Source organism: Drosophila tropicalis, unplaced genomic scaffold (assembly GCF_018151085.1).
Source record: "Drosophila tropicalis isolate 14030-0801.00 unplaced genomic scaffold, ASM1815108v1 contig_845, whole genome shotgun sequence".
Lineage (NCBI taxonomy): Eukaryota > Metazoa > Arthropoda > Insecta > Diptera > Drosophilidae > Drosophila > Drosophila tropicalis.
This window is the reverse complement of record NW_027173338.1, coordinates 4686203-4712032: the sequence shown is the minus strand read 5'-3', so window position 1 is coordinate 4712032 and position 25830 is coordinate 4686203. Positions and strand designations below refer to the sequence as shown.

General features: G+C 36.3%; 2 protein-coding genes across 3 annotated transcripts in view; both read left to right on the top strand.

The window, feature by feature from the left end:
- bru1 (bruno 1) overlaps window positions 1-25830 on the top strand; it is a 111156-nt gene that overhangs the window by 36528 nt on the left and 48798 nt on the right. The window lies entirely within an intron of this gene.
- LOC137581083 (uncharacterized) lies at window positions 15782-17623 on the top strand. The gene is made up of 3 exons (XM_068295250.1): window positions 15782-15794; window positions 16143-17383; window positions 17439-17623. Coding segments are annotated over exons 1-3 (1254 nt in total). The 5' UTR covers window positions 15782-15793; the 3' UTR covers window positions 17451-17623.

The following is a 25830-nucleotide window of genomic DNA, read 5'->3' as shown; positions in this document are numbered from 1 at the left end:
AACTGAGACAGTTTTGTACTAAATTCGACGATCTTTCTCGTCCTTATCTCTTTTTTAAGCTGAAGATATTGATATCTTTATTAGCGGCTATTGGGGATAATCTCCATTAACAGGGTATAACTCTTCGATTCTTGTTCAAATATAGTAATATTTTTTCTCGCCTGAACGCTTTATCGATATGTTGTAAGAAAAGTTTGCAGACGCCAAACGAAGAAGGGTCCTTTCTGACTACTGTGATTAATACTTTTGGTCGGTTCCTCAACTCAAACCTTTAACTGCAATTCTGCGGTTTATTTGACCCATACGTTTGATGGCTGAAAGCAAGTGAAGTGGCGACCTAGTGTGTAGAGCATTTCATTTTCAATTGATATACTCTTGCAAATCGGGAGCATATAGCAATGTGAAAGAGTTCAGCTTAAGGTATTCCTATAAACACCTTTAACCATCTGTTCGGTTACAATATTCACAGCTTTTAGTATAAAATTGATAAAGTATCTCTAGTCTTAATTAAAAAGTCACAGAATTACTGGGAAAAGAGTGTATAGACTTTGTTGTTATAGGCAAGACCCGTGGTCCGGCCCTTTGGTTTGTGTAAGGACACTTGAGTAATGATGGCCAGACCAAATAATAAAATAAAAAGTGAACTGAACCCTGAACCGACTCTCTTTCTCATTGGTGAAATAAAAAGTGCTGACATGTTGTTTGTGCAGTTAACGAGCTGAGACCGCACTTGGTTGAAATAATAAAAAATAAAATAAAATATATAAAAAATAAAAAAAATGAGCACACAAAAAGCCCAACCCCCACTCCAGCCCTCTAACGATATGGCAGAATAATGGTCTGTGTCCATTTGGACAGGGAGAAGTTTTGAATTTTTGTTATTTGTTTATTCGATTGCCACTCATTAAAATTTAATTGCCATATATTTATGCAATTTTATGTTTGTGTGTGTGCTTAGGTATTTTCTAATCAACAAATTTTTATGGGCATAAATTTCGTGCAGAATATTATATATTGTTATTTCTTTTTTTATGAGGGGGAAAATTTTTGTTTTTGACCAACGACGAGTGCATAATTTAGTTTATGTGGCCAAACATTTTGCTATTGCCCCATGTTGTTTTATGTTGTTCACAAAAATTAGTCAACAGGAAAATTGCTATGCTTAATTTAAAACTAAATAAAAAGTATTTAACAGTTCAAATGGTATGGAAAAATGCTTTGAATATGGAATATGAACGTTTTAATAAAAAAAAAAAAAAACTTAAAATAAATAGAAATAAAATACTAATAAATGAATCAGCAAAAGTATTTATTTTGAAGAAGAGCTTTGGTTAATGGTTAAAATAAACAACTAATAACTAATTAAAGAAGATGACACTGAGAAATCTGATCATAAGATTGTGATTTTCGAAATTATTTAACCCTCAACAAAGTTGAAAACCTTTAAGCTAAACGTTTGAAATTAAATTCTTTGGGTTAACGTTTCTAATAAATACAAAATAAAATTCAAGTATTTTAAAGCCAAGACCTATCTAAAGTCTTCGAATTATAAATAAATAAAATATATCATAAAAGTAGGACGATTTTGTTTTAGATAAGACTTAAATTGGTCCTCACTTGATACTATTACGTTGTATAGACAGAGAAAAACTTAAGTGAACCCAAAAAAATATTTTGGATAAGTCATTAAAATTGCTCAAGTAAAAACAAAAAGTTTCTTTCAAGCAGATTTCATGACGATTACTTTATGGAGCCAACCACACACACATTCACACACACACACACACACAGATACATTTTGCTCTTTTTATAAGCCACAAAACAACTCGTCGAATTACAACCAGAAATGTTAATGTCAACAATTGCCAAAATGTTGCCTCTGTTGGGCCTACCAGGGCGCCCTCCCCTCACTTTACATCCCTCTCTTTCTGTTCCTCTTCGCATTGCCGGCACCGCAACTCCCATAAAAGCGATTTAGCGCATTAAAAAATCCTCCCTCTCAAAAAAAAAAAAAAAAAAACACAGTTGTTGCCTTGAAAGAAGATGAAGAAAAACTCCAAACGAAACAAAAAATAATAATAAAATGAAAAACCTCTTTTAATTCTTTTTAAGCAAACAAATAAAATTATGCACAGGCGGCTAAGAGAGCGGGTGGGAGAGTGGGCAGGGTAGGCAGACCATAAACACGGCAAATAAATATCAAAAATGGGGCTGCAGTGGGACGCATGAGTGTGGATGGGAATATATGCAGGAGACGGGTAAAAGGGCGGGACGTTGTCCCCCGGGTGCCTTCAACGCGGCCATTATGACGAAAAATCCTCGAAGCAGGAAAAAGAAAACACATTTCACATTTCGTTTGTTGAGAAAAAAACCCTGCCAAAGACTCTGAGACAGACTTTTTTTTTCTGTTGCTGCTCACAAAGTTATGTCTGAGACAGGACCAGACGACAGGGGAATGACGCGGCGCTTTTTTGTGTGTGTGTTTAATGAGCTAAGCGGAAGGAAGTCAGTCAGCGCAACGAACGAACGAAAGCAAGGACCTGATGAACGACAGTCCTGCCGACGTTGAGATGTCAGAGTTATATGTTGAAGAAGAAATATATAAATGTATACACAAGGCAAAACAAGAATTTTAAAGTCAAGCCCCCTTTTTCAGTTATATACCCTTGCAAAAAGGGTATATTAATTTTGGTCAGAAGTGTGCACCTCATAGGACGAAGGAGCATTTCCTACCATATAAAGTATATACATACATATATTCCTGATCAGCAGCGCCTTCTCCTTCTAGACCGTAAGAGCTATTAAACTGCTCGGGATTCAGCCGAGTCTGACCCCTTTATCAAATAGCACCCATACAAATGGCAAACTCTCGAACTATGACCCCGACTATGTTAAACTCTGTTTTTTCTGCTCTTTTAATGGACAAATTTTAAATAAATTCACATCGCAGCGTTCGTGTAGAATCCATTTATGCGCCACTTGGCCGTACACAAATTTCAACGAAGGGGCACGGAATAGGTCTTGTGCAACAAACTGGTTGTCTCCATTCAGCATTTGCCATGCCGGCGGCGATCAGTAGAAACGCTAGTCCAGATAGATGGAAATTCATATTAAAACTTGAATGGAAAAATTAAAGAAATCCAAAGTCTTTTATATCTAATTCTGAACAAGGAAGTAAATATACCGTATCGAATGAGATTTAGCAAGCAATTAAACGTTTATTAATAAAAAAGTTATGGAATAGGTGTCTCTTAACCGATTTAGCTTATCCAATTCATTTTACCAATTGGTTCAATTGGTTTCGGTTACCGTTACTAATTACTCGTTTTACATTTCTTTATTATTGAATTTCTTTGAATAAGAGGGAAGCATCTCCGACCATATAATGTATATTCTTGATAGGCCCGACGAGACGAGTTCATTTAGATATGAGAAGAGTAACAAAATAGCTTGCAAGGGTATTCCGATTTCGGCGTGGCCAAAGCTAACCCCGGCCCTCTGTGTTCTTCTTATTTTGCGTGGCATTTACTTTCTTTTGTCCCAACCAAAAAGTTGAAAATTAGCGCAACTGTCACTTTTACTTTTGACTTCAATTTGGGTTCTGCTTGTCATTTTCTTTTTGACAAAGGCAAGCAAAAAGCATTAAATTTAATTTCTTTAAGAAAAGGCAATCAAATGAAGAGAACCTTTCAATCATTGATTATTTCGAACGAGGAGGAGTGGCCACGGTACCATGGCTATGCATGGTGGATTCTTAGTTATGGTTTTAAGGAATAATATTAAACCATGGGTGTCCTAAAGACGCTTCTAAACCCAGCGGACAACCTTAGCAGATTGCCTATGCCCTCGTCCTCTTTAACAGAGCAAACTATCATACGTTTTTAAATTTACTTGTTCCCATCGTGGAGTCTGTTTTTCAATGTAATGAATAACAGAACCCACGTTATAAGCTGTTTTTTTTCGAAGAGATTGTTTTAATCATGTCTTTGCATCAAAGTAAACAACTCAATAACCTTTTTTTCTTTTACCTGTTTGTGTGTGAAACCCAAAATTTTTACCCCAAACCGCAAAAACTTTTCCACTCATCCCTTTTATGCATCTCATTCTCTCTTTCTGGTTCAACATTTTACTTTGGGTTAGTTGGTAATGTAAGACATGCTGCTAAACATGCCTCAAGTTGGCGCCGGCAGTGCTGCTGTCAGGTAATAAAACACCGCCGTTTAGATATTTTAACTTAGATTTTCAATAAAATACTTTGGCAATCTACAGGAACCAGCAGCTAGCAAATCTTTTGCATAAGCCAGGACAATCTAATTTTATAGCACACCCAAAACCGTTTGCCATTTGAATGTTGCCACAGATATACATAGAGACAAAACACTGGAAAGTGGAAGCGAGAAAGAACGAGGAAAATGCGGGCCAAATAAATTGCTTCAATTGGTAACGTAAGCCGGTAGAGAGTATGAGAGAGAGGACTTCATTTCTCTAACCCTGGGATTTCTTTCACCCTGAGCCGCGTGTAATGCGCTCAATCAAAAGTCAAATGTCTAAAAATATTATGAAAAGCCCTTTTTTTTTGCTCCTGCTTGACGACTGTCTGACAGACGGGTGGGACAGTTGGTTTCCAGGACATAGGCTGGCTTCGAGGCTGGCCAAACATTTCCCCAAGGAAATACAGTGGGTCGAAAAACTACATAATTATAGTACAGAATTTGAATGGCAGCCACACTATTTAAGTGGCTTTCACAGCACTTGAATCAAAAGTCTCAAATAATTCGTGATTATTGTTATTGTTCTCTATTTTTCCTTCTTTGTTCCACTGTAACCCACGGCCGTCGCCTGCTTAGAATTCATTTATGCTGGCTCTCTGGCATTGGGTTCGTTACGTTTTGGGATTTTTGGTGCTATGCCGCCTGCTTATCCCTGTGTTTTTTGTGTTTTCTCTCCTCCTCTCAATCGGTTTCGATTTCTTTTCATTTATACACTTTCCTGTTTGGGTTCGACCTTCTTCCTGCCACCCAATTGAGCTCGCGCCGCCATTTTCCCCCCCTTTCTTGTCTCCTTTGGGCAATCTTCTTATACATTTTTTTTCTATTATTGGCTCCATTTGCTTTTGTGCCATGTTCGCTCGACTCTCTTCTGTGTTTTGTTTGTTTATGCTTCATTTTGATTTTCTCAGCTTAAATTGTATTTGTTGTTTCTATTTTCGTTAGTTGGTGGACCTTCCGCTTCTATCCATCTGCCCCTCCACAAACCTACAAGTGAATATTATTCGTTTACATAGCGATTTCCTGCTCCTTGCCACGTTTTTAGTTTCTCGGGTTTACCCCTTTTTTTTGTGTGTGTGTGTGTGTGTTTGTTTTGTTAGTTGAGTCGTCCGACGTCGCCTGGTTAGTTTATTTGCCTTTTGGTTTATCATCAGAGTCGTCCTTTTTTTTCTTCCATGTCTAAATTTATGTGGCCGCAATTTATTTAAATTTATGTGGCTTTTGTCAAATTGATTTCAATGCTAAAATGGGGTTGACAAGGTGAATGTTTAGCCTGTATTATGTTTTTTCTACCTTAAAAGGTTGATTGAGTTTGTATTTGTGGCCACAAAATGTTGTGTGATTCTAAATTAAAATCTGATTAATGTTTGGCTGCATATCCTTAATAATAAGGAGCGTATAATTTTCATTCTCTTGTATAAGTTTTTCTTATTAAAATGATCAACTGGTGCCAAAACAAGTTACCGCATTACCTTTGTCTTACATATTGGTATATATTACTTCATGTTTTTAATCTGCAAATACTAATACTCAGAATATATATATATATATATACTATTGATTGGCTTCTAGTCCTATTCCATATTTAGTCTTATTAAATATTCATGTTATACGCCAAATTGCCTGTCATTCTCAGCCACTTGATATTGATGAAACTTGGCATTAGTTCTAGTGCCCTCTGCGTCTGCCCCTTTAACCCACACTTTGTACTTTTCTATATAAAAAAAAAAAAAAGGTTTTCATATCAAAATGGCAATAAATAACAAACAATGCTGTCTGCAATTTTCCACTTTATAAAAAAAAGAAGCAGCAGGAGAAAAAACAAGTAAAAGCCATAAACAAAAGCAAGCCCGAAAATTACCATGGATTTTGTTGTTCTGCTGCCTTTTTTGTGTGTGTGTATGTGTGTAGTCATAAATGCTGGCAACGAGCCGCCGCCGCCTCAGTGTCAGCCCCTAGGAAATGACTGACAGTCAGTTGTACGGTCGTTTCGCTGGGGCCAGCGGGAGTAGATGGGGAGGAGAGCAAACCAGAGTCAAGCCAAGTTGAACTTGTAGCATATTTTTGCTTCGCAATTAATTAATCTCCAAGGTAATAACGAACGGAGCAGGAGCTGGGTGAAAAAAAAAAACGCAAGAGCAGGGTAGCAGGACACAATTGTCTGTGCTTTTGTTTTATTGTTTTCTACATTGTTCTTTTTCCCCCATAGCATACTTTTTTGGGTTCCAAAATCTCTTTCGTGGATGAAGGATAACGTCATGTGTTTGGCGTTGACGCGCCGTTTTAATTTATGAAAAAGGATTGAAAGAGTGTAGAATGAGAGCACGTGAAAGTCGTGTGTAAAAGTCACCACCATCAATGTCAAGGCATCATCCATGAGTGGGAGAAAGATTAATGTTGAAAGATATGTGCAATAACTCTAAAAGCGATCTCACACGCACACAAATTCACCATCGAATCCCTATATTCAGAGGCTCTTCTTATATATCTAACAACATTTAGTATAATTGTTGTCTTGATAATAGAACTCTGGTTATTATTATCGATTATCAACTTCAATGTTGATATCAATTTTTCAAATATAAAATTAATATTCCATTGGATGATAAGAATAAATACTTTTTCATGTCTCTGTCATGTATGATAGTGGTTTATTCATCTCTATTTAAGTATGCTTTCATTTTATGCCTCATTCAAAAAAGCTGATAAACTGACAATTGCACAAAGCTGCTTCTTTAAAAATAAAAAGGGAAAAGATACAGACAGAATAATAGCAACATGCACGCACAATAACCTGAAAGCCTTTTTGCCAGTGGCTAGATGAGAGGCTTTTGCTGTCGTGTCCTGTTCTGTTTTGTACTGTTATCCTGACCATGCTCATTGGCCACTTAAAGACAAAGCAGAAACAGAGCCAGACACAACAGCAACAAAACAACAACAACATCGGCAAAAGAGGAAAGAAGGCAACAGACGCCATTGCCGCTGCTGCTGCCGCTGCCACCGCCTGTAGTAGTTGCCAATCGCCAGTGCAACGAAGCGGCAAATGCAACACCACGACACGACACGACAGCAACAGCGGCAACAACAACGGCTACTACAATGGGCAGCAACAAAGCCAACAACTTCAGTTGCAACATGAACACACTTTAACCCAGGAGTCGATATCATTTCCGGCCAAATGCGTTTACAATGTGGCCAAGAGAGTATAACTGGGTAGCAGTAGGTAGTAGTGGCTCCTGCTGATTTCAGTCATAAGCGAGGATGAGAATGGGTTCGCACACACATAGACAAACAAACAAGTAGAACAAAGTTTCCCTTCTTTTTCCCCAACTTAAAGGCAGTCGTATCTGCCCCATACAAACACACAAAGAGTTGCAAAGAGGCAACTCAACGTAAATTGCATTCCAGCAAAAATTGTTGCCTAGCCTAAACTAAATGTTGACAGCAGACGGCAAAGCCGACGGCGGCGCTGAGACGATGTGTCTGAGACCGCTGACATGTTGCCGTCTAGCCGAAAAAAAAATAGAAAAAAATGTTTTGCAATGGAAATGCCAACTACTAAAAACTAACCCTACACTGTGGAAAAACAATAACAATAACTAATTTTGTTTTTCTCTACTTTTTTTCATGTGCCGTCTTTTTTCTGGTTCATTAGGTGAGTAAATGGCTAATTGCCTTACTTTTATTTCAACAATTACATATGTAAGTCCTAGTTTTAATCGTTAATGCCCTCGATATCTAATTAAATCTATATTGGCTGATATTTCTTGTAATTTATCATTAATGCATTCGTATTGGCGAGATGATACGAATCACAAGAGTTGAATAGAGTTTTCCTTGACAATTTAGAGAGAAGTCTCTAAGTGTAACTTAGTTAGCTTTTTTCGTCTGCAATGGCAGAAGTAGACCTCAAACAGTAGTTAGTCATTCAGTCAGTGAGCTACTCTAGACTAACTTCACGGACCACCCACCCACCAAATCAGCCGGTCAATCAAACTTCTCGCCAATCAGCAAAGCGTCATTCCGCTTGTCTCTCTTGCCATTTCTTTTCCCACTCGTTCTCAGTTTACCTTCTGCCTGCTGCCTGTCAAGTTGTCGTCTAGAAATAGTCACACTGGGGAGGGGGGTACTAAACCAAGTGTGAGAGAGGGTCGTGGAGAGAGCAGGAGGCTTGTGAAATTAGCGGCTGCAATGGCAAATTATGGCTGACAGTTTGGGGGGCGTATCGCCTTTCTCCTTTTCAACACAGACCTCCTTCCTGTACGAACTTCCTGCTCCTCTGCTCGTTTTCCTGACACTTAAACAAAACACGCAGCGTCATTTTGCCACCTTTTCGAGACAGAACAGCAAATTCTGCTTGCCTAATTGTTGCCAAAAACGAAAATGGGCTAATTGGACTATGTGGCATATTAATTGAAAATCAATAAGGATAAAGGGTCACAGCTGCTGCAGTCATGCTGAAAATTTATGAATAACCCAAAAGTGAGCCAAAAAGCTTTAATGAAAAGTTCTTATAGAACGCAAGGTGAATGGGCTCGGTGGGAAAGTCAGCACTTTTTTTTGACCCATTTTATTTTTCTTACTTTCCGTATCCGCTATATGTCAAATATCCAGCTTAATCAATGGCCTTACTATAGGAGATTAATTAAATATAATATTTCGATTACCAAGTGGAGAATGCAAATACACATAAGAAGGAACTTAAAATCCTTAGCTCTTAGCTCAGAGGCCTATATCATCTTTAAAGAGAAGCAGTATCCTAGAAAAGCTGTCAACAAATTTTCCAAAAGGATACTTAAAAGTCGACTTCCCAATATTTGGCTTTAGAAATTTTCCAAGAATGTTTTAATTAAATCACCTGCTGCCTAAGGTGGAAAACTTTTTACTACTTTAGGTTGCTTTCTTTTGTTTTTCTGCTAAGGTTTATCTTAAAAAAGAAATTCATTAAAAAATTAATTTTCGCTCAACAAGTTGATTTTGCATAAAAAATTCCTTGCGCTTTGGTAATAAGTTTCGGTTTTTTTTTTGTTGATAATCTCTTTTTCATTCGCTGGAACTTTTTCGTCATACAGATCAAAATTTATGCTCTCTTTCACTCTACGGTTCATCTCCCTTTTCTTGTCTCTCTTTCTCTGTTCTTTTGGGTGCACGTGTCAAGCGTATATTTCTTCCAGTTGGCAAAGCATTTTGGTTAAAAAAAAAGTATTAAAATAGAAAAAGAAGTGGGAAGATGAGGAGGGGGGAAAGCCTGGAGGATAGGTTGTGTCAATGTGTGCCAAGAGCTTCCCCTTTCCCGCAAGTTGAAGCCTGGTTGCACAGCAAAGTGGTTGTTGTTGTTGTTGTTGGTGGGTGCGCAACGAGGCATGCACATGGTTTACATTAAGCTAAGTAGCACACACTCACAAACGCACACACACACAATTCTGTGACACACCTACAAACATCAGCTAACCCCATCTCAAACAAGAAGCCACCACACTAGAGCAAACTCTCTTGGCGCCTACCTAACTAGGAGAAAGTAACCGCATAGGCACTGTGGGGCAAAATACATGCTAGTCCATCAATTAATGTCTTAATGTACGGATAGATAAGAGACATTGTTTTATGTTCCTAAGATTTGTATTCTCACCATTGCATTTAATTGCTAATGCTTATTTCGTACTCTAATATCAGTATTAGCATTGCCGTGTAACTTTTCAACCACTGTTTCCATCAGATGTTTGTTGTATATGTTTGTTAGTCATTCTTCTTCCATTTTGTGTATTTCGGTGTTGGCATAACGCGTTGATAAGCTAAAAGGCTAAGAGTTGGCCCCGGCCACAGGTCCTCAAGGGTTAATGTTAAGGGACAGACAGCTGAGCGGAGTAGTAGAAAAAACACTCCACTCCTTTTTTTCTGCGGCCAACTAACACAACAACAAAAAAAACGAAAATTTATCACAAAAAAATACCAAAAAAAAAAAAAAAGAACCGAACAAGGTTGATAAGCAGTAGCACCTCACTTAACATATTTTCTACCCTTGGCATATAACACACATTCCCCTCCTCTGCTCCGACCCGCCCCCATACTGTGTCGAAAGGGGCGACTTTTGCATTGTCTATAAAAATTTATGTCTAACAGGGGCCAAATGCCGCTGCCGCAGTTCTTGGTTTAATGGTGTGAATTATATTAAGCGCACACACACTCACACGCGGAAAATAGGCGTTTCTTTTTGTTTTTAGAGGTAGGCGGGAAAAAGACACAACCCTCATGGTGTGCATGAGTGTGTGTGTGTGTGTGTGTATGCCGCTGATTTGTTTTTATCACTGCTCCCGGGAGGCATCAATTATGTGCCCTGTTGTCAGAGTAAAGTTCCCTTTTTTCCCCAATTTCAACGTATTCGTTTTTTTTTTTTTTTTTGTTCTCTTGTGCTATGGCGGAAGCATTTAATGGAAAATGAATAGCATAAAGTTGCCACTTTAAAGCAACATTTCGGTAAAGTAAAACTTGTCCAAGCAGAAAGAACTTATTTCCGTCAGTTGCGCCTTTATGAAAAAGTAGATTATTAAAAATTTGATTGGCTTCTAAAGCAAGTTATTAAATTGTTGAAATAATATTCCTCATTCAAGATATTTTATTAAAATTTCACTAAATTTAAAGCTCAAAGTTCTACAATTATCAGCCAGAATCTAAGAAGACAGTCTATAAAGAAGAGAGGTCGTGGAGAACATAAAAGGTTGTCAGTAAAAACCCACAAAAGACATGGCCCGAAAATTTTAATTGTCACATTTCTGTATTGTATGCAACCAAAACACATGAGGCCCCCCAAGTCTGGAAAAATGGCAGCCATCTCTGGGAATTTCTTCCTCTATTTGTTTGCCCCTATCTTGTGTCCTTGCTTTGCTCACTTTAATGGTCATTTTAATTGTTGTCTGTGTTTAGGAGAAGGCCTCTTTGCAGCTGTGATAAAATATATATACGTATTCTTTCCCCCTTATCCATTTTCTGCAGTAGACAGTAACGGTACTGTCTGTCTGTGTGTGTGTATGTGTGTGTGTCTGCGCTGTGTTGTGTTGTGTGTCTCTTTTTTCAAGCAAATTAGTTCCATTGATATGGCTCAAGTTTTCGTACCAAGTTCATCATTAAAAATTATGTTTATGAGGCCAACAATTAAATGCTCACACTCTGGTCAAAAGAAAAACAACAAAAGCTAAAATTTGTTGAGAAGGGCACAACAATGAAAAGTCCTACACACACACACACACACACACACACATACAAACGAAATGAGTGGAGAGCTGGGCCAAATTAAATGCATGTCCTTGGGTTTTTGTACAATTGTTTTTCAGCCTTACAATGAAAGGCAGAATAAAACAGAGGATACACACACAAACATACGCATTAAAACTATGATTATGAGTCCATCTAGAGGGCGGGTGGGGTAAAATGAGTAGACTCCTTGTCATCATTGTGTGCCGGCTTTGCCTCTTCGCCTGCCCTTTGCTGTTGCTTTTTCCTTTCTTCTTCAAATATGGCAACTCAGTTGTTTTAATTGTAAGCTGAGGCTGCATTTGGTCCTGGTCCTGCAGCTTCTTTCTCGTTGTTTGTGCAAGTGTGCGTGTGTGTGTGTTGTGTGATGTTCTCTGTGTGCGCTGACCGCCTAGGCTCCTCTTTTACCTATCTGACACTCAAATTTCTATCTCTCTGCTTCTCTGTATCTCTTGACAACCAAGTCAAGTGGCAAGCAGCAAGTTTCCTAATTATGCCAACGTTGGCGCATCCTCCTAACTCTCTTGACATATTTTTTTTGTGTTGGTGTGTGTGTACTGCCGCATTGAAAAGTAAAAACACATGTGTGCATACACGAATGACTAGGGAAGTGCGAAGAAAGAGAGGAGGAGTGGTAAGAGGAAATAGAACTGCACACTTCTCTACACTTTCTGTGGTACTTGACCAGGCTAAAACTCAGAAACCCAAAGCCAAATCCAAGTAAAACCACAAAATTTTGAGTATTTGCAGTTGTTTTGCTGTCTCTTTTTTTTTTTACCCTTGCCGCCTCTCCATCAACCATCTCTTTTTCTTTGAAACTCTAAAGTATGCTTTAATTACATTTTACATGCAAAAAAATAGAAAAAGGAACTGATTTTCATTTCAACAAAAAAAATAAAAATAAAATTCCCTTTCATAATATGTTTGCGTAAAGTCCCTCTGTGCGAAATGGGGAAAAACGAAGCCTTTTCAAATTCATTCGGGCATGCGTGTGCGTGTGTGGGTGCATGTGTGTGTGTTTTGGAGTTGGCAACTAACCCAAATAAACCGAATGCAGTGATAATTAAATAAGTTTTCCCTTTTCTTTTGTTTAGAAAACCTGCAAAAAGAATTTCAAATTATGAAAAGATTTTCCTGTGCAAATTTAAATTCAATTAACCTTTTTAAATTTAAACTTTTTGAAAAACGTATTTCAATTATATTCAAACATTTATATTTAATCAAAAAATATTTCAATTATTAAAAATATTGTAAATGTCAAACACATTTTTATTCCTTTGTTCGTCACAATATTTTAAATTCATTTGATTAGTCTACTAAATTATGCCAAATTTTTTAACCAAAATGAAAAAACTTCAGACTTTAATATAAATTTTTGACTTTTTTTCTAAGATCTTTCACTTTCTTGCATATTTTCACAATGAGCTCGTTTAGTGACTTTTCCTAAGCCAGATTAAAGGAATTTCTTCTGACTCACTCTCACTCTCGTTGTTGTTGTTAATATATTTGCCTTAATGCCATATTGCCGCCTTGTTGTCTGTCGAATTTTTATTTTATAAGCCCCTCAGCACAAAAAAAAACACCACCCTCAAAAAGCCTCAAAAAGCAACATCAACTTGGAGTTACCCTGTGGATTCTTGTAATAATTTCTGTAAAGGGAGGAAAAGATTAATTGATATCTTTCCTTGATTCCTTATCACATCGGGGTCACCATAAGTACAGTTAGATGTAGTTCAGAAAATGATTGCCAACTTATTGGCGTTCTTAGTAAACATTTTTACCATTTTGCTACAGGGTATAAAATAAACCAGAATGGCGACAAAAGAAACTTTTTATCCTAGACAAAGTGCTGCTGTGTTCTATCTGTGTGTGTGTGTGTTGTGTGTGTTTGTTTTTGCGGTTTTTTTTCGGTCACAGGTGCCACTTATGTTGCCAACAAAAACAACAACAGCAAAACCAAGAGTTTGGTTCCTTTTTTTCCTTCTCTAGTAGTTGCCGCCGCTTATTATAACGGGCCGCAGCGCTTTTTATTACTTTAGCAAGTCACAGAAACAGCCGCAGCCACAGCAGCAGCAAATGAAAACTTTTTTATAGTGGCCAGACTTGGCGAGTCATCATCTCTTTCTCTCTCTCTCCGTTTTTCTCTTTCTTCTGTTCCAGACAACGCGGCTCTTTTTAAGCATCTTGAAAAAATAGAGTAAAAACTGTTGTGAGAGAAAAGTTGGGAGGTTAAAAGTTTGCTACTTTAATAATTCATTCGCCTCCACTATTTATGTGACAGGTGATATCAGCAGAAGGTCCTTTTTGGAGAAGGTCGTCGCACACACAAACAGGAACACTTTCTTTTTGCTTTTGTCTAGACAAAAAAGTTATAATAATTGCAGTTCTCTATATCATCTGCGTTTGGCTTTAAAATTCAAGAAAATTTTTATCAAACAATTTGCAGCACATTAAACACAAAAATCAAGCATACGCCGAGTTGTGTCGAAAAAAAAAAATAGGCAGACTAAAATGTCTGCCTTTCGTATCTTTTTTTCGTATGTTCTCATTTTATGCTTTAAAAGTCGTTCTTTCTTGGCAACAACTTCCGTTCCTTTGCTTGCTGTGTGTCAAAGGACTTTATGTTGAGGCTGTGTTGCCTAGTCAGCCCTACCACAATCAAGACCCACTACATGGCTGCATCATTAACTAAACGACAGTTTAAGCGACTGAAGAAGAATGAAGCAAAAAGAAACGATAGCAAAGAGATCTCCTTGGCAACGTTTCAACATTTCGTCACTCCGAAAAATTAGAAGTAGGATATGGTTGTGGTGGGGACACACACATAACATTAACCTAACAACTCATATCCTTGAACAAATTTCACTCAAGTGAACTGAACGAACAAACGCCTGTTGATAGGCAACACATTATATTGGCTGGAGAGTGGGGAAGTGCGGAAGGACGCTTAATGAAGCGTCAAGAGAGCAAAAAAAAAAAAAATAAGAAAGGGAGGCCACAGAATAAAGGGAAAACCGAGCAGCAGTAAGGAATCAAGTCAAATTTACATAAGAGCAGATACTTAAAAGAAAATTAATTTTCTAAGAAAATGAGAAAATGGTGTATGTAACTTAAAAGCAACCAAATTAATGAATTGTACATAAGGAAGAGCTACCCCTTCAAAAAAAATGTTTATTATAAAAAATGTTTTAATTTTTCACTTGAAAGATGTTTTTAAGCTTTATATTTTACTAAAGGTCAATAGACGATACAAATGTGTGAAATACAATGTAGACCTTCAAGAATTGTGCTGCCTATCTTAAGGAAAATTTCGAATTTCGTTGATTGTTAACAAATCAAGCAGATTATATATATTTCCTTTTCGTGTGCCGCCGCCACTCCACCAACAATAAGAACTAAAAACAAAATAGACAAAGTTGCGCATTTAGCGACTTTTAAGACGGCAGCAGCAGCAACGATTCTCAGGCACACAAGCACATAATTTTCTTCATGAACCTTTCCCGGAGCACAATCCCCTTGCCGTTTTCTGTTGGTTAACTACCGCTTTTCTATATTCTCTTTCTCTCAACCAATTTGCCAGCCGTTTTATTTGCGGTTGTCGTACATTTATGGCCTTTTTGGCTGACTTCTTTTGTTGTTTTTCATTCATTTTGTTGCGCCGCTGTTGTTGGTTGCTTGCCTCCACTTCACATTCGTATTTAGTGTAATCTGTTGTGGTGGCAACTCCTCCCTCTTGCTCCCGCTCTTGGTGTGTGTGTGTGTGGGGTCCTGCTCCTTGTTGACCATTTAAGTGCAAGTCTAATTACACTGAAAATTGTTCGAATTATGCATTTCGTAGAGTTGAAATCTTTTGTTGTTGCTGTTGTTTTTGCCTCCCGTAATTTAGCTCTCAAGAGCGGTTAAATATACACATCCATGGTGCATTTATAATGGTAAAACGTTTTACCATACACACTCACACAAAACTCTTTTGTGTTTTGTTCTGATTCATGAAGAACTAAAATTTATGTACGAGTTTTATATTTATTCGTTGTATGTTTTTTTTTCTGAAGCATTTTCCCATTTTTGTACCATAAAACAGACTCACAGAAAATTTATACCAAACAAAAGGAAGAAAAATACTTCTAATTTGTACATCAAATAGGAAAAATATAATGAGTTTTGTGTGGTATTTGTTCAATAGGAGAATAATTTATAGTCTTTGGCAAAATTTTGTTATTTTTCGACTTAATTCATCTTTGGTTGTGTAGTAGGCTACATATAAATCCCCTGGTCTAAGTATGTATATAATACTTATTTACTTACTTCAATAATAACGCTAATCCAATACATATATAAAAGAACCCTATTGTATAAGCGATAACCTGTATTATGTAGCGATTAAGTTATATCGATATCAATGTTGTGATATCGATGACCTTAAAAGAAGACAACGCTGATACGTTCTTCCTATCTGAAAAGCTTACAGCGACCAGACGTGCATTTGAGAAAAACATAAAAATATTAATCCATCCATTGTGAATTGATATTAAAGCTGAGAAAATAATAAACGATTATAACTCTTACAATCTCAGAAGTGGTTCTTACTCGCCATGAACGAAGTTAACTTTAATTTGTGTTCCGTAGTGTTTTTAAAACAGTGGTTACAGAGTCTCGGTCTGCCTACAACGGGCTCTAGAGCCGAAATTATGGCCCGTCTGCTTGAAATTCCACCAGAGCAGCGTGGAAGTCCACCGGAGTCTCAGCAAGCTGAAAACATTGAGCAGCAAGGAAACCGTGATCAGCCCCTAGCTCAACATGTGGATGCTGAGCTACCGCATGATGAGGAGATTGAAGCTGTCGAACAACAAATCAGCGCTCAGCCAGAGCAAATGGAAGCATTAAACGATGAAGCTGTAACATTGATACAGTTACGTGGAGAACTCAATGCTACCAGAGCCATGCTACAGAAGTTGTGTCTCGAGGTTTCAGATCGAGCACATGGCAATCTTACAGTCGATTGCCTTGACAGCATTAATGACGTCAACATCCACAGTGGCAACGCTCTAAAAGACACCAACTGCAGTGGCAACGCTGGAAATATCAACGACCACATTGGCACCGCCAAATATGGTAGTGTTGAACAGCGATCCAACCAAATGATAAACAAGTTATTGGATTCACCAGCAGCAGCTCTGTCGCTAGCAAAGGAAGTTGCTATGGATTATAATGGGGACACTTGTGCTCGCGCTTGGATTTCTCAGATGCAAAATATTTCGCAAATATATAACTTGGATGTTGTATGCATGCGGATGCTGTTTATCGCTAAGCTAAAGGGTAAAGCACAACAGTGGCTGCACAACAGTGCGACACGTATTCTCGAGCCGGTCGATCAGCTGTTTGATCAACTTTACTTGGCATTTGGAAATAAAACATCGAAAGCTGAGGCTAGAAGCAAATTTCAGAATCGCAAGTGGCTAGCCAGCGAGAATTTTGGTTCCTATTTCGATGAAAAGATGAGGCTGGCTGATGACATCAACATCGATATGGAGGAGCTGTTGGAGTGCATCATTGACGGGATATCATCAAAAAGTTTGCGCGATCAAGCACGTATCCAGTGTTTTTCGGATCCAAGGCAAATCCTTCAGGCGTTTTCATCAGTGCGTCTACCGGAGTTAAAGAAACATCCTATTCCAACACAATCGGGCAGAGAGTCTTATAACAGCGTCTATAAGGATGTGCGTTGCGTGAATTGCAATTCCAAGGGTCATCTAGCAATTGATTGTCATAAACCGAAAAGGGAGCGAGGATCTTGCTACGCTTGTGGTGCTTTTGGCCATTTTGTTGCCCAATGTCCGGAGAGGAAGAGTGCGACTGGCAACCAATATGTAAGAATATTCAATATATATTTTTGTCAAAAATCTAGATCTCCATTAATTGCAGCGTGCCTCCTAGACTCTGGAAGCTCTATTTCTTTTGTTAAAAAACGTCATATATCAAATCACCTAACACTGGAGCCAGTATTGAAAGAATATTTCGGTTTAAATCAAAGCCAATTAAACATATTTGGAAAAACCTTATGTTATGTATTGAAAGGATCAATAAAATGTTATTTTTATTTAAATGTAGTACCGAATGAGTCTATGAGTCACGATGTAGTTCTTGGAAGAGACTTTTTAGCGGCATGTAATTTGAAATTTAATCTAAGCGCACTGAAATTGGTTACAGTACAAAAAATGGAGATTGAAAACAGAGAAGATACAAATAATTCTAACTTAAAATATAGTAAACAGTTAGATGAAACAGTTAGTAAACAAGTAGATAAAATAGTAAGTAAACAGTTAGATGAAACAGTTAGTAAACAAGTAGATAAAATAGTAAGTAAACAGTTAGATGAAACAGTTAGTAAACAAGTAGATAAAATAGTAAGTAAACAGTTAGATGAAACAGTTAGTATAGAATTAAATAAAACAGATAACACAGAGTTAAAGGAAAAAGATAGGATACAGTCTGATAGGACGTTAAATGAACAGAGACACGAAATACTTACTATTCAATCAAATAACAAATTTATTGAGGAAGAATTAGAAAAAGTCGTCAATGACTTATCAAATATTAATTACACTGAAGACACAATTGAAGATTTTAATTGGGACGAAAAACTGAATTATGATACCAAATGTAAACTAAGACAAATAATTAAAATTTATTCTTTAAATGCGACAATCCCAGAAGAGCCAATGACTAGATGTGAAATCAAATTAAATTTAGAAAAATCGAAACCCTTTAGTTGTTCTCCCAGACGCCTTTCATATACAGAAAAAGATCAATTGCAAATATTATTAGATGATTATTTAAAAAAAGGAATTATACAGCCGAGTGAGTCGGAGTACGCGTCACCAATCGTGTTAGTAAAAAAGAAAACAGGAGATATTCGTTTGTGTATCGACTTTAGAAAACTAAATAAAGTTTTAATTAAAGATAATTATCCATTACCACTGATAGATGACCTACTTGACAAATTAGTAAATAAAACGGTGTTCACAAAATTGGATCTTAAAAATGGATACTTTCATGTGCATGTAAATAAGGAATCTATTAAGTACACCTCGTTTGTCACTCCATTAGGGCAATACGAATTTTTAAGAATGCCCATGGGATTAAAAAATTCGCCAGCTGTGTTTCAACGCTTTATAAATAAGATATTTTGTGATATGATTAAAGACAACAAGTTAGTTGTGTATATGGACGATATCATGGTCGCCAGCAAGGATATAAATGAACACTTAGAAACTCTAAAGGATGTTTTTATAAGATTAGCTAAGAATAAATTAGAGCTACGTTTGGACAAATGTGAATTTATGAAGTCCTGTGTCAAATATTTAGGTTATCAAATATCAGGTGAAGGTATAAAAACAGATGATAAAGGAATGGAAGCGATAAAAAATTTTCCAATACCTGAAAAGGCACAGGCTGTTCAAAGTTTTCTTGGGTTATGCTCGTACTTTCGTAGATTTATTAAAGATTTTTCTATTTTAGCGAAACCGTTATATGATCTTTTGAAAAAAGAAAATGAATTTGTGTTTCAAGAAAAAGAATTAAATTGTTTTTTACTGCTCAAAGAAAAACTTATAAATGCACCGGTGTTAGCAATTTACGATTACAAGGATGAGGTTGAATTGCATTGCGATGCCAGTGCTTTAGGATTCGGAGCAGTGTTACTTCAGAAAAAATCAGACAAATTGTTGCATCCTATATCCTATTTTTCAAAACGAACAACCGGAGCAGAAGAAAAGTATCATAGCTTTGAGTTAGAAACTCTTGCAATCATTTATGCTTTACGCAGATTTCGTATTTACCTTCAAGGTAAACGCTTTAAGATTATGACAGATTGTAATTCTTTAACACTGACATTAAACAAAGTTGAACTTAACCCTAGAATTGCTAGATGGGCGTTAGAGCTTCAAAACTATGATTATGAATTGATTTATAGGCCCGGAAACAAAATGCAGCATGTAGATGCTTTGAGCAGATGTACAAATGTTATGGTAGTTGAAACAACAAGTTTTGAAGATAACCTAATAATTTGCCAATCAAAGGATCCTAAAATTCAAAACTTAAGGAAATTATTAGAGAAGGCTGAACACAAATTGTATGAGATGAGAAATGGAGTGATTTATAGAAAAGCAAATGATGGTAGACTTCTCTTTTATGTTCCAGAAAATATGGAAGATCATGTGTTGTATAGGTATCACAATGAAATAGGACATATAGGGAGAGACAAAATGATTAATTTAATTAATAAAAGTTACTGGTTCGCAAACCTCAAAGACAAATGTACTAGTCATATTGAAAACTGTCTTAAATGTGTTGCCTATTCTCCAAGATCTGGAAAAGAACAAGGTTTCTTGCATTGTATACCTAAAGGCAATGGACCATTTGAATTGATTCACATTGATCATTATGGGCCAGTGAGTGCTGGTAGAGCAAAAAAGCATATATTCGTGGTTGTAGATGGGTTTACGAAATTCGTACGATTATATACGACGAAAACAACCAGTACTAAAGAAGTTTTGTCAAGTCTTAAAGATTATTTTAGAACATACAGTAAACCAAAGTGTATTATTTCTGATAGAGGTAGTTGTTTTACTTCAAGTGAGTTCGAGGAGTTTATAGAAAACTATAACATTAAACATATTAAAATCGCGACCGGATCTCCCCAAGCAAACGGACAGGTAGAAAGAATTAACAGAAGTCTAGGCCCGATGATTGCAAAATTAGTTGAACCTGAGAAAGGATTGCATTGGGATTTAGTGGTAGAACAGGTGGAGTATGCAATGAACAATACACAGCATCGAAGTGTAAAACAATTGCCAAGTGTTATGTTGTTTGGAACGTCACAAAGGGGGCGAATAGTAGATGAATTAAAAGAGAAACTAGAAATGATAAATCAAGACACCAAGCAGAAGAGTTTAACAGAAATCAGGAATGAGGCAATTGAGGCTCAAAATAATGCTCAGTCCTACAACAAAACTTATTATGATAAAAGCAAACGAAAGCCAAAAGAATTTAAGCAAGGAGACTATGTTATGGTAAAAAATTTTGATAGCACAGTTGGTACGTCAAAGAAACTAATTCCAAAGAATAAAGGACCTTACCGAATAGAAAAAGTTTTAAAAAATGATAGATTTTTACTTAAAGATGTGGAAGGTTTTCAAGTATCTCGTAACCCATATCAGGGCGTGTGGAGCATTCAGAATATAAGACACTGGATCAAAAAATAAAGATCAAATTTAAGATGTGAAGAAAAATATAAAAATATTAAATGTATTACTATGTTACTTAATAATAAGAAAATATCCATATGTATCAATGTATAGAAATAACTTAAGATTACGTGATCAGGAGATCCAAATGTCAGAATGGCCGAGTTGTAGTAGGCTACATATAAATCCCCTGGTCTAAGTATGTATATAATACTTATTTACTTACTTCAATAATAACGCTAATCCAATACATATATAAAAGAACCCTATTGTATAAGCGATAACCTGTATTATGTAGCGATTAAGTTATATCGATATCAATGTTGTGATATCGATGACCTTAAAAGAAGACAACGCTGATACGTTCTTCCTATCTGAAAAGCTTACAGCGACCAGACGTGCATTTGAGAAAAACATAAAAATATTAATCCATCCATTGTGAATTGATATTAAAGCTGAGAAAATAATAAACGATTATAACTCTTACAGTTGGTTGTTCATATAGGTTGTTAAAGCTATTTTAAAGTATGAAAAAGAATAATTTTTTGTCATGATCAAATTCGAGACTGTTTCTTATTTTAAAATATGTGAATGTTTAGCTCATGATCAATGAACATTTTCGAAAAGAAGATGAACTTTTACTTTACTTTCAAGTCTTTCATGTTGTGTTGATAACCTGTAGTTTATTTTCAAATTATTGTCATGTTCAATCAATTTGCTTAGCGATCAATGTTCTCTCTACCATTTGACATTTTCAAGCTTTTGTTGTCCTTTGCGTCGTTTGCCTTATAAATAATTTAAAATGCAAACATCTCAAACAGCTTTTAACCCTTTCAACTCGCTCGTTGCTTGGTATATCTTCTAAAGCAGCCCAGCTGTGTGACATACATTTTCTTCTTTCCTTTTCTTTTTTTTTCTCATACACAATGTATATATTATTTTTTGCCTGATTTTTCCAATCCGTTGGTTGAAAGTGTCCCATATTGTCTCTCCTATGCTTCCTGTGCCCCTCCATCCTCCTACGCCAAATACAATAAATATTTAATGCACATGTTATTACATCAATAAGTGTGTCACTCAAGGCTTTTATCGCTTACCTTGGATTGGCTCCAGTCAAAGAGTGTGGATGAGAAGGGATGACCGTGCGGGAAAGAAGGGCTGGAACGAGTTAAGGCCATAAAAAAGAAAACAAACGATATCCTATAAATTTTGTAGATATATAAATATATGTTTTCTATTTCTCTTATTTTCTTTTTGTGCCCTTGCACGGAAAGGGCATATTCGATTGACTATATCACTCAAGCGGCCTTTTGAGGCCTTTGGGTTTCGTTTTACGATGAATTGAAAACTCTTTTTAGACAGAGTGTGAAGACTCAATCATAGTTCTAGTAATAGTAGTATTTGTTGCCTTTCCAATAATAAAATGTAGAAGGAAGAGTATTTGACCATCGATCCGACCACAGTTAACCTTTTCCAGTCCGATTGTTCTTTTTATTGAATTGTCAGCCGCTTTTTATGTTAAAATATAAACGAAATATTGGCAATTTATACAAATGTAAATATGAATATGTATATTTTATACAAATATGGGTCAATTTTTTATGCATTAGCAAACAATTTTCGAGCAAAAAAACGATTGGAATAAAAACAATAATATTTTTTTGTTCACCTGTTAGTTTGTTTTAACTCTTTTGCCTTTTCTTTTTTCCTTTTGTGTGACATTTTGCTTCCGTTTGGTGTTGTTCGTTCATCGTTGTTCATGTCAATCGCATTTGAGCGGACCTTAATGCCACATGACAGCTGAAAAACTATTGCATATTTTAAGGCGTTGTTGTCCCCCCACCAAGTTACCCTGTGCAGCGTTGCTGCTTTACTGCTGCACCTCTCCTGCTGGGCATAGATTTGTATGTGCGGTCAGCTTTTTGCATTGAATTTTTTATGGTCCACCAAAAATCGTAGCAATATTTTTTCGTAATTAAAAAAGGTCAAGTAAATAAATTGAGTTGAATGACAGCCAGAGAGTGTGAGCGAGAGAGTAAAAATACTGAAATATTTAACTGTAATATAAATTTTCCATGTTTTGTTGGGCATAAATTTGTTGAAATTGTTATGAATCTAAAGTTAAGTGAGTGGAAATTCGGAAAATTCAGTACACAAAATATTTAAAGTAACGTAAACAAAAAATGCATAAGTTTTATCCTCATAGTCCTTTTATGAGGATGATTACCTGATTCTTAAGTGCTGATTGCACAAATTAGATTTCCATTTAACAAGCCATAAAGTCTATTTGCAACTTACTAAACCATTCCATTCTATTACCACTATTAGACATATTATTACAACTCTCATTATCAGCAACTATCAGTCGCAATTTTTGTGCCCACACAAAATAAAGAGCAACAACAATAACTATAATATGTTCCTATTTTTAGACAGACAAAAAAAAGACAAACAAAAAACGGAAAACAAATTCCGACTGCAAGTTTTTCTTCTTAAAAACCTTCTTTCCTGTTGCCTTTCTCAATCTGGTCTCCTTCTTCATGTTGGAATCACGCACACGTCTGGGCTATGCCACTTGTCTAAACAAGAAGTCGCGACATCAAGCCAACACATGACAATCTCCTCTTCACTTCCACCACGTTGACGTCTTTTGGTCGGTCCTACGATATAAGTATATATATATATAGAAAAATAACGCCTCGACGCATGTCACGTGTTTAATTATTTACGTGACTTGGCTACATTTTTTGTGTGTTGTGTGTTGTGCCTCCATTTTTGTTTCTTTTTCTCTGTTCTTTCTTTTTTTTATTGTCTAAATATTTATTGCCAGTTTGGCTAGTATTTTCTATACCCTCTAAGCATATGGGGGAAAAAAGGCTGGGAGTATTAGGCTTATCAAAATGTAACTAAATTCATCTTATTAGAATTTATTTTCCAATCCTAATGTAAATCTTTGCCTCACTTTTTTTTTAAACCGCCTGAATTTGGTAGGCATTTCCATTTTTCTATATAAATTTCCTACAATTTGTTAAATTGGAAGTTTGATTTTCAGAATGATCTTACAATAAACTTCATATCTACTACAAACAACAAATTCATTTATTATCTAATCGTTCCTATAATGAAAATATTCCTTAGTTAAAACCCGATTCTTTGTCCCTAATTCTTGCAAATTTGTACAGGGAATTCCATTCGGCGTAAGGATCCACACTATTTTTTGTGTCGTTTTTTAAAGGATAGCTGCCAACTTTGCTTGTGGTTTTGTGTGTTTTTTAACGGAATTTTAAATTGACTTTTAAATTTCACTTTGCTTTAAATTTACCAAAAGAAAACAAAGTAGAAAAAAAAGCACACACACAGAGCAACAAAAACAGTTACGAAAGTATAAAATTAAAATTGTTTTTCATAAACACACACACCCATATAAAAGTGTACACACACACAATTAAAACACAAGCAAAATCATTAAAAATTTAAGCAGCTTTTAGGCTTACACACGAGGCAGACTTTTGTGGTGGTACCCCTTCTTCTTCTTACCACCCTCACTGAGTATCTCTTGCCTTACCATTTTTCCGTTTTGCTCTTTTTTACGTCTGATTAACATGCGTAAACACAACAAAGCGTCATGGGGGAGAGAAAAAGGTGTCCAAGGTTTAAGGATATGGCTGAGACGGGCGTATCGTGGAGGGGCCAGTATGTGGACCCTTTTTGGGTATGCTGACTTGATCAAATTTCATTAATTGAGTGAAGCCAGACACAAGAACAAACAAACAAACAAACAAAACCATGTGAATGAATTCGTTGACTGACTCCCCTCCACATGTCGACCGAATGCTTTTAATTGCTCAAATAGAATGAGAGTATTTAAAGAATTTTTTCCCAAAAGTTGATTAAATATTTTAGCTTTCGGGCATCTTCATTTCATCAGTTGTGCCAAAGCAAATTTTAGTTTAATTACTACTTATTTTAATCAAGATTTCGATTTCCTTTCCAGTAATTGAATATATGTGTCGATAGAATACATTCATCCCTTTAAAAATTTACCTCAACCAACTTTCATTAAAATTCACTTTCAATTTCAGTTATTCTTAATATTTAATTATTTAATTTCAACATTTAATTAAATTTTAATCTCGATTCTGTCTTTTATTCAATAAACAAAAGCATCAGCAATTTCCTTAAGGGAACATTAAAAATATGCTTTGCCTGGAGCCAGAAGCAGACCAAAGAACGTACAGAAAACCTGTCCTAGATTGTTTTTCAATAAATTGATGTCGTATCATCTTGGCTAACTCCTCTCGCCTCTCCACCTTTCGAAGGAAAACCCCTACCATGTCTGCTTTCAAGCACCTGTCAAAGGAAGCTTCCTTCGTTTAATGGCCATTTTCTTGGGCAATTAGAGACACGGCTAAACGACTTTCCTTACCTTACCGCTCCTTGCCCCTACCATAGTCTAGTTCCCTCTGCTTTTCGCTCTGTGCTCTGCAGTCTTTTACTTCTCTTTTTTTTGCTTTTTCCCTGGGGCCTCGTTGGCCATGCCCCATTATTATGATTATCGCTGGTCGTTTGTGGGTTGTTGCGTTTCACTTCCTTTTGCTTGTCTCCACGTCCTGGTTGTAGCCATCTATCTATCCTTTCGCTTTCGCAGCTCGTTTTGTTCCTTCATTTCCTTCTTTTTTTTTTTTTGTTGAGTTGACAAAATCATAAAAATGTACGCACAACAAATTATACAAATGTCTCCCGAATGAGTTAAAAGACAGCAAAAGGATGAGGACTACAAGGAGGATGAGGGAAGAGAACGGCTAAAATTTATAATGTTCTGTGTGTGTGTCGTTTTAGGTATTCTTCTTCTGCTTTGTTTTTGTTACAATTTCCAGTTAATGGTCCCTGTGAGACTGCAAAATTTTGAACGAGTTAGATGGTTGACAAAAAAACGGGTTAAGGCAAGAAAAAGATTATCGGAAACAAAAAAAGAGACAACAAAATAAACATTGTAAAAAATTGAAACTCAAGACAAAACTCTAATACAAATTGAATATGTTCACGAATTAATAAGTTCGAGAGTGGAA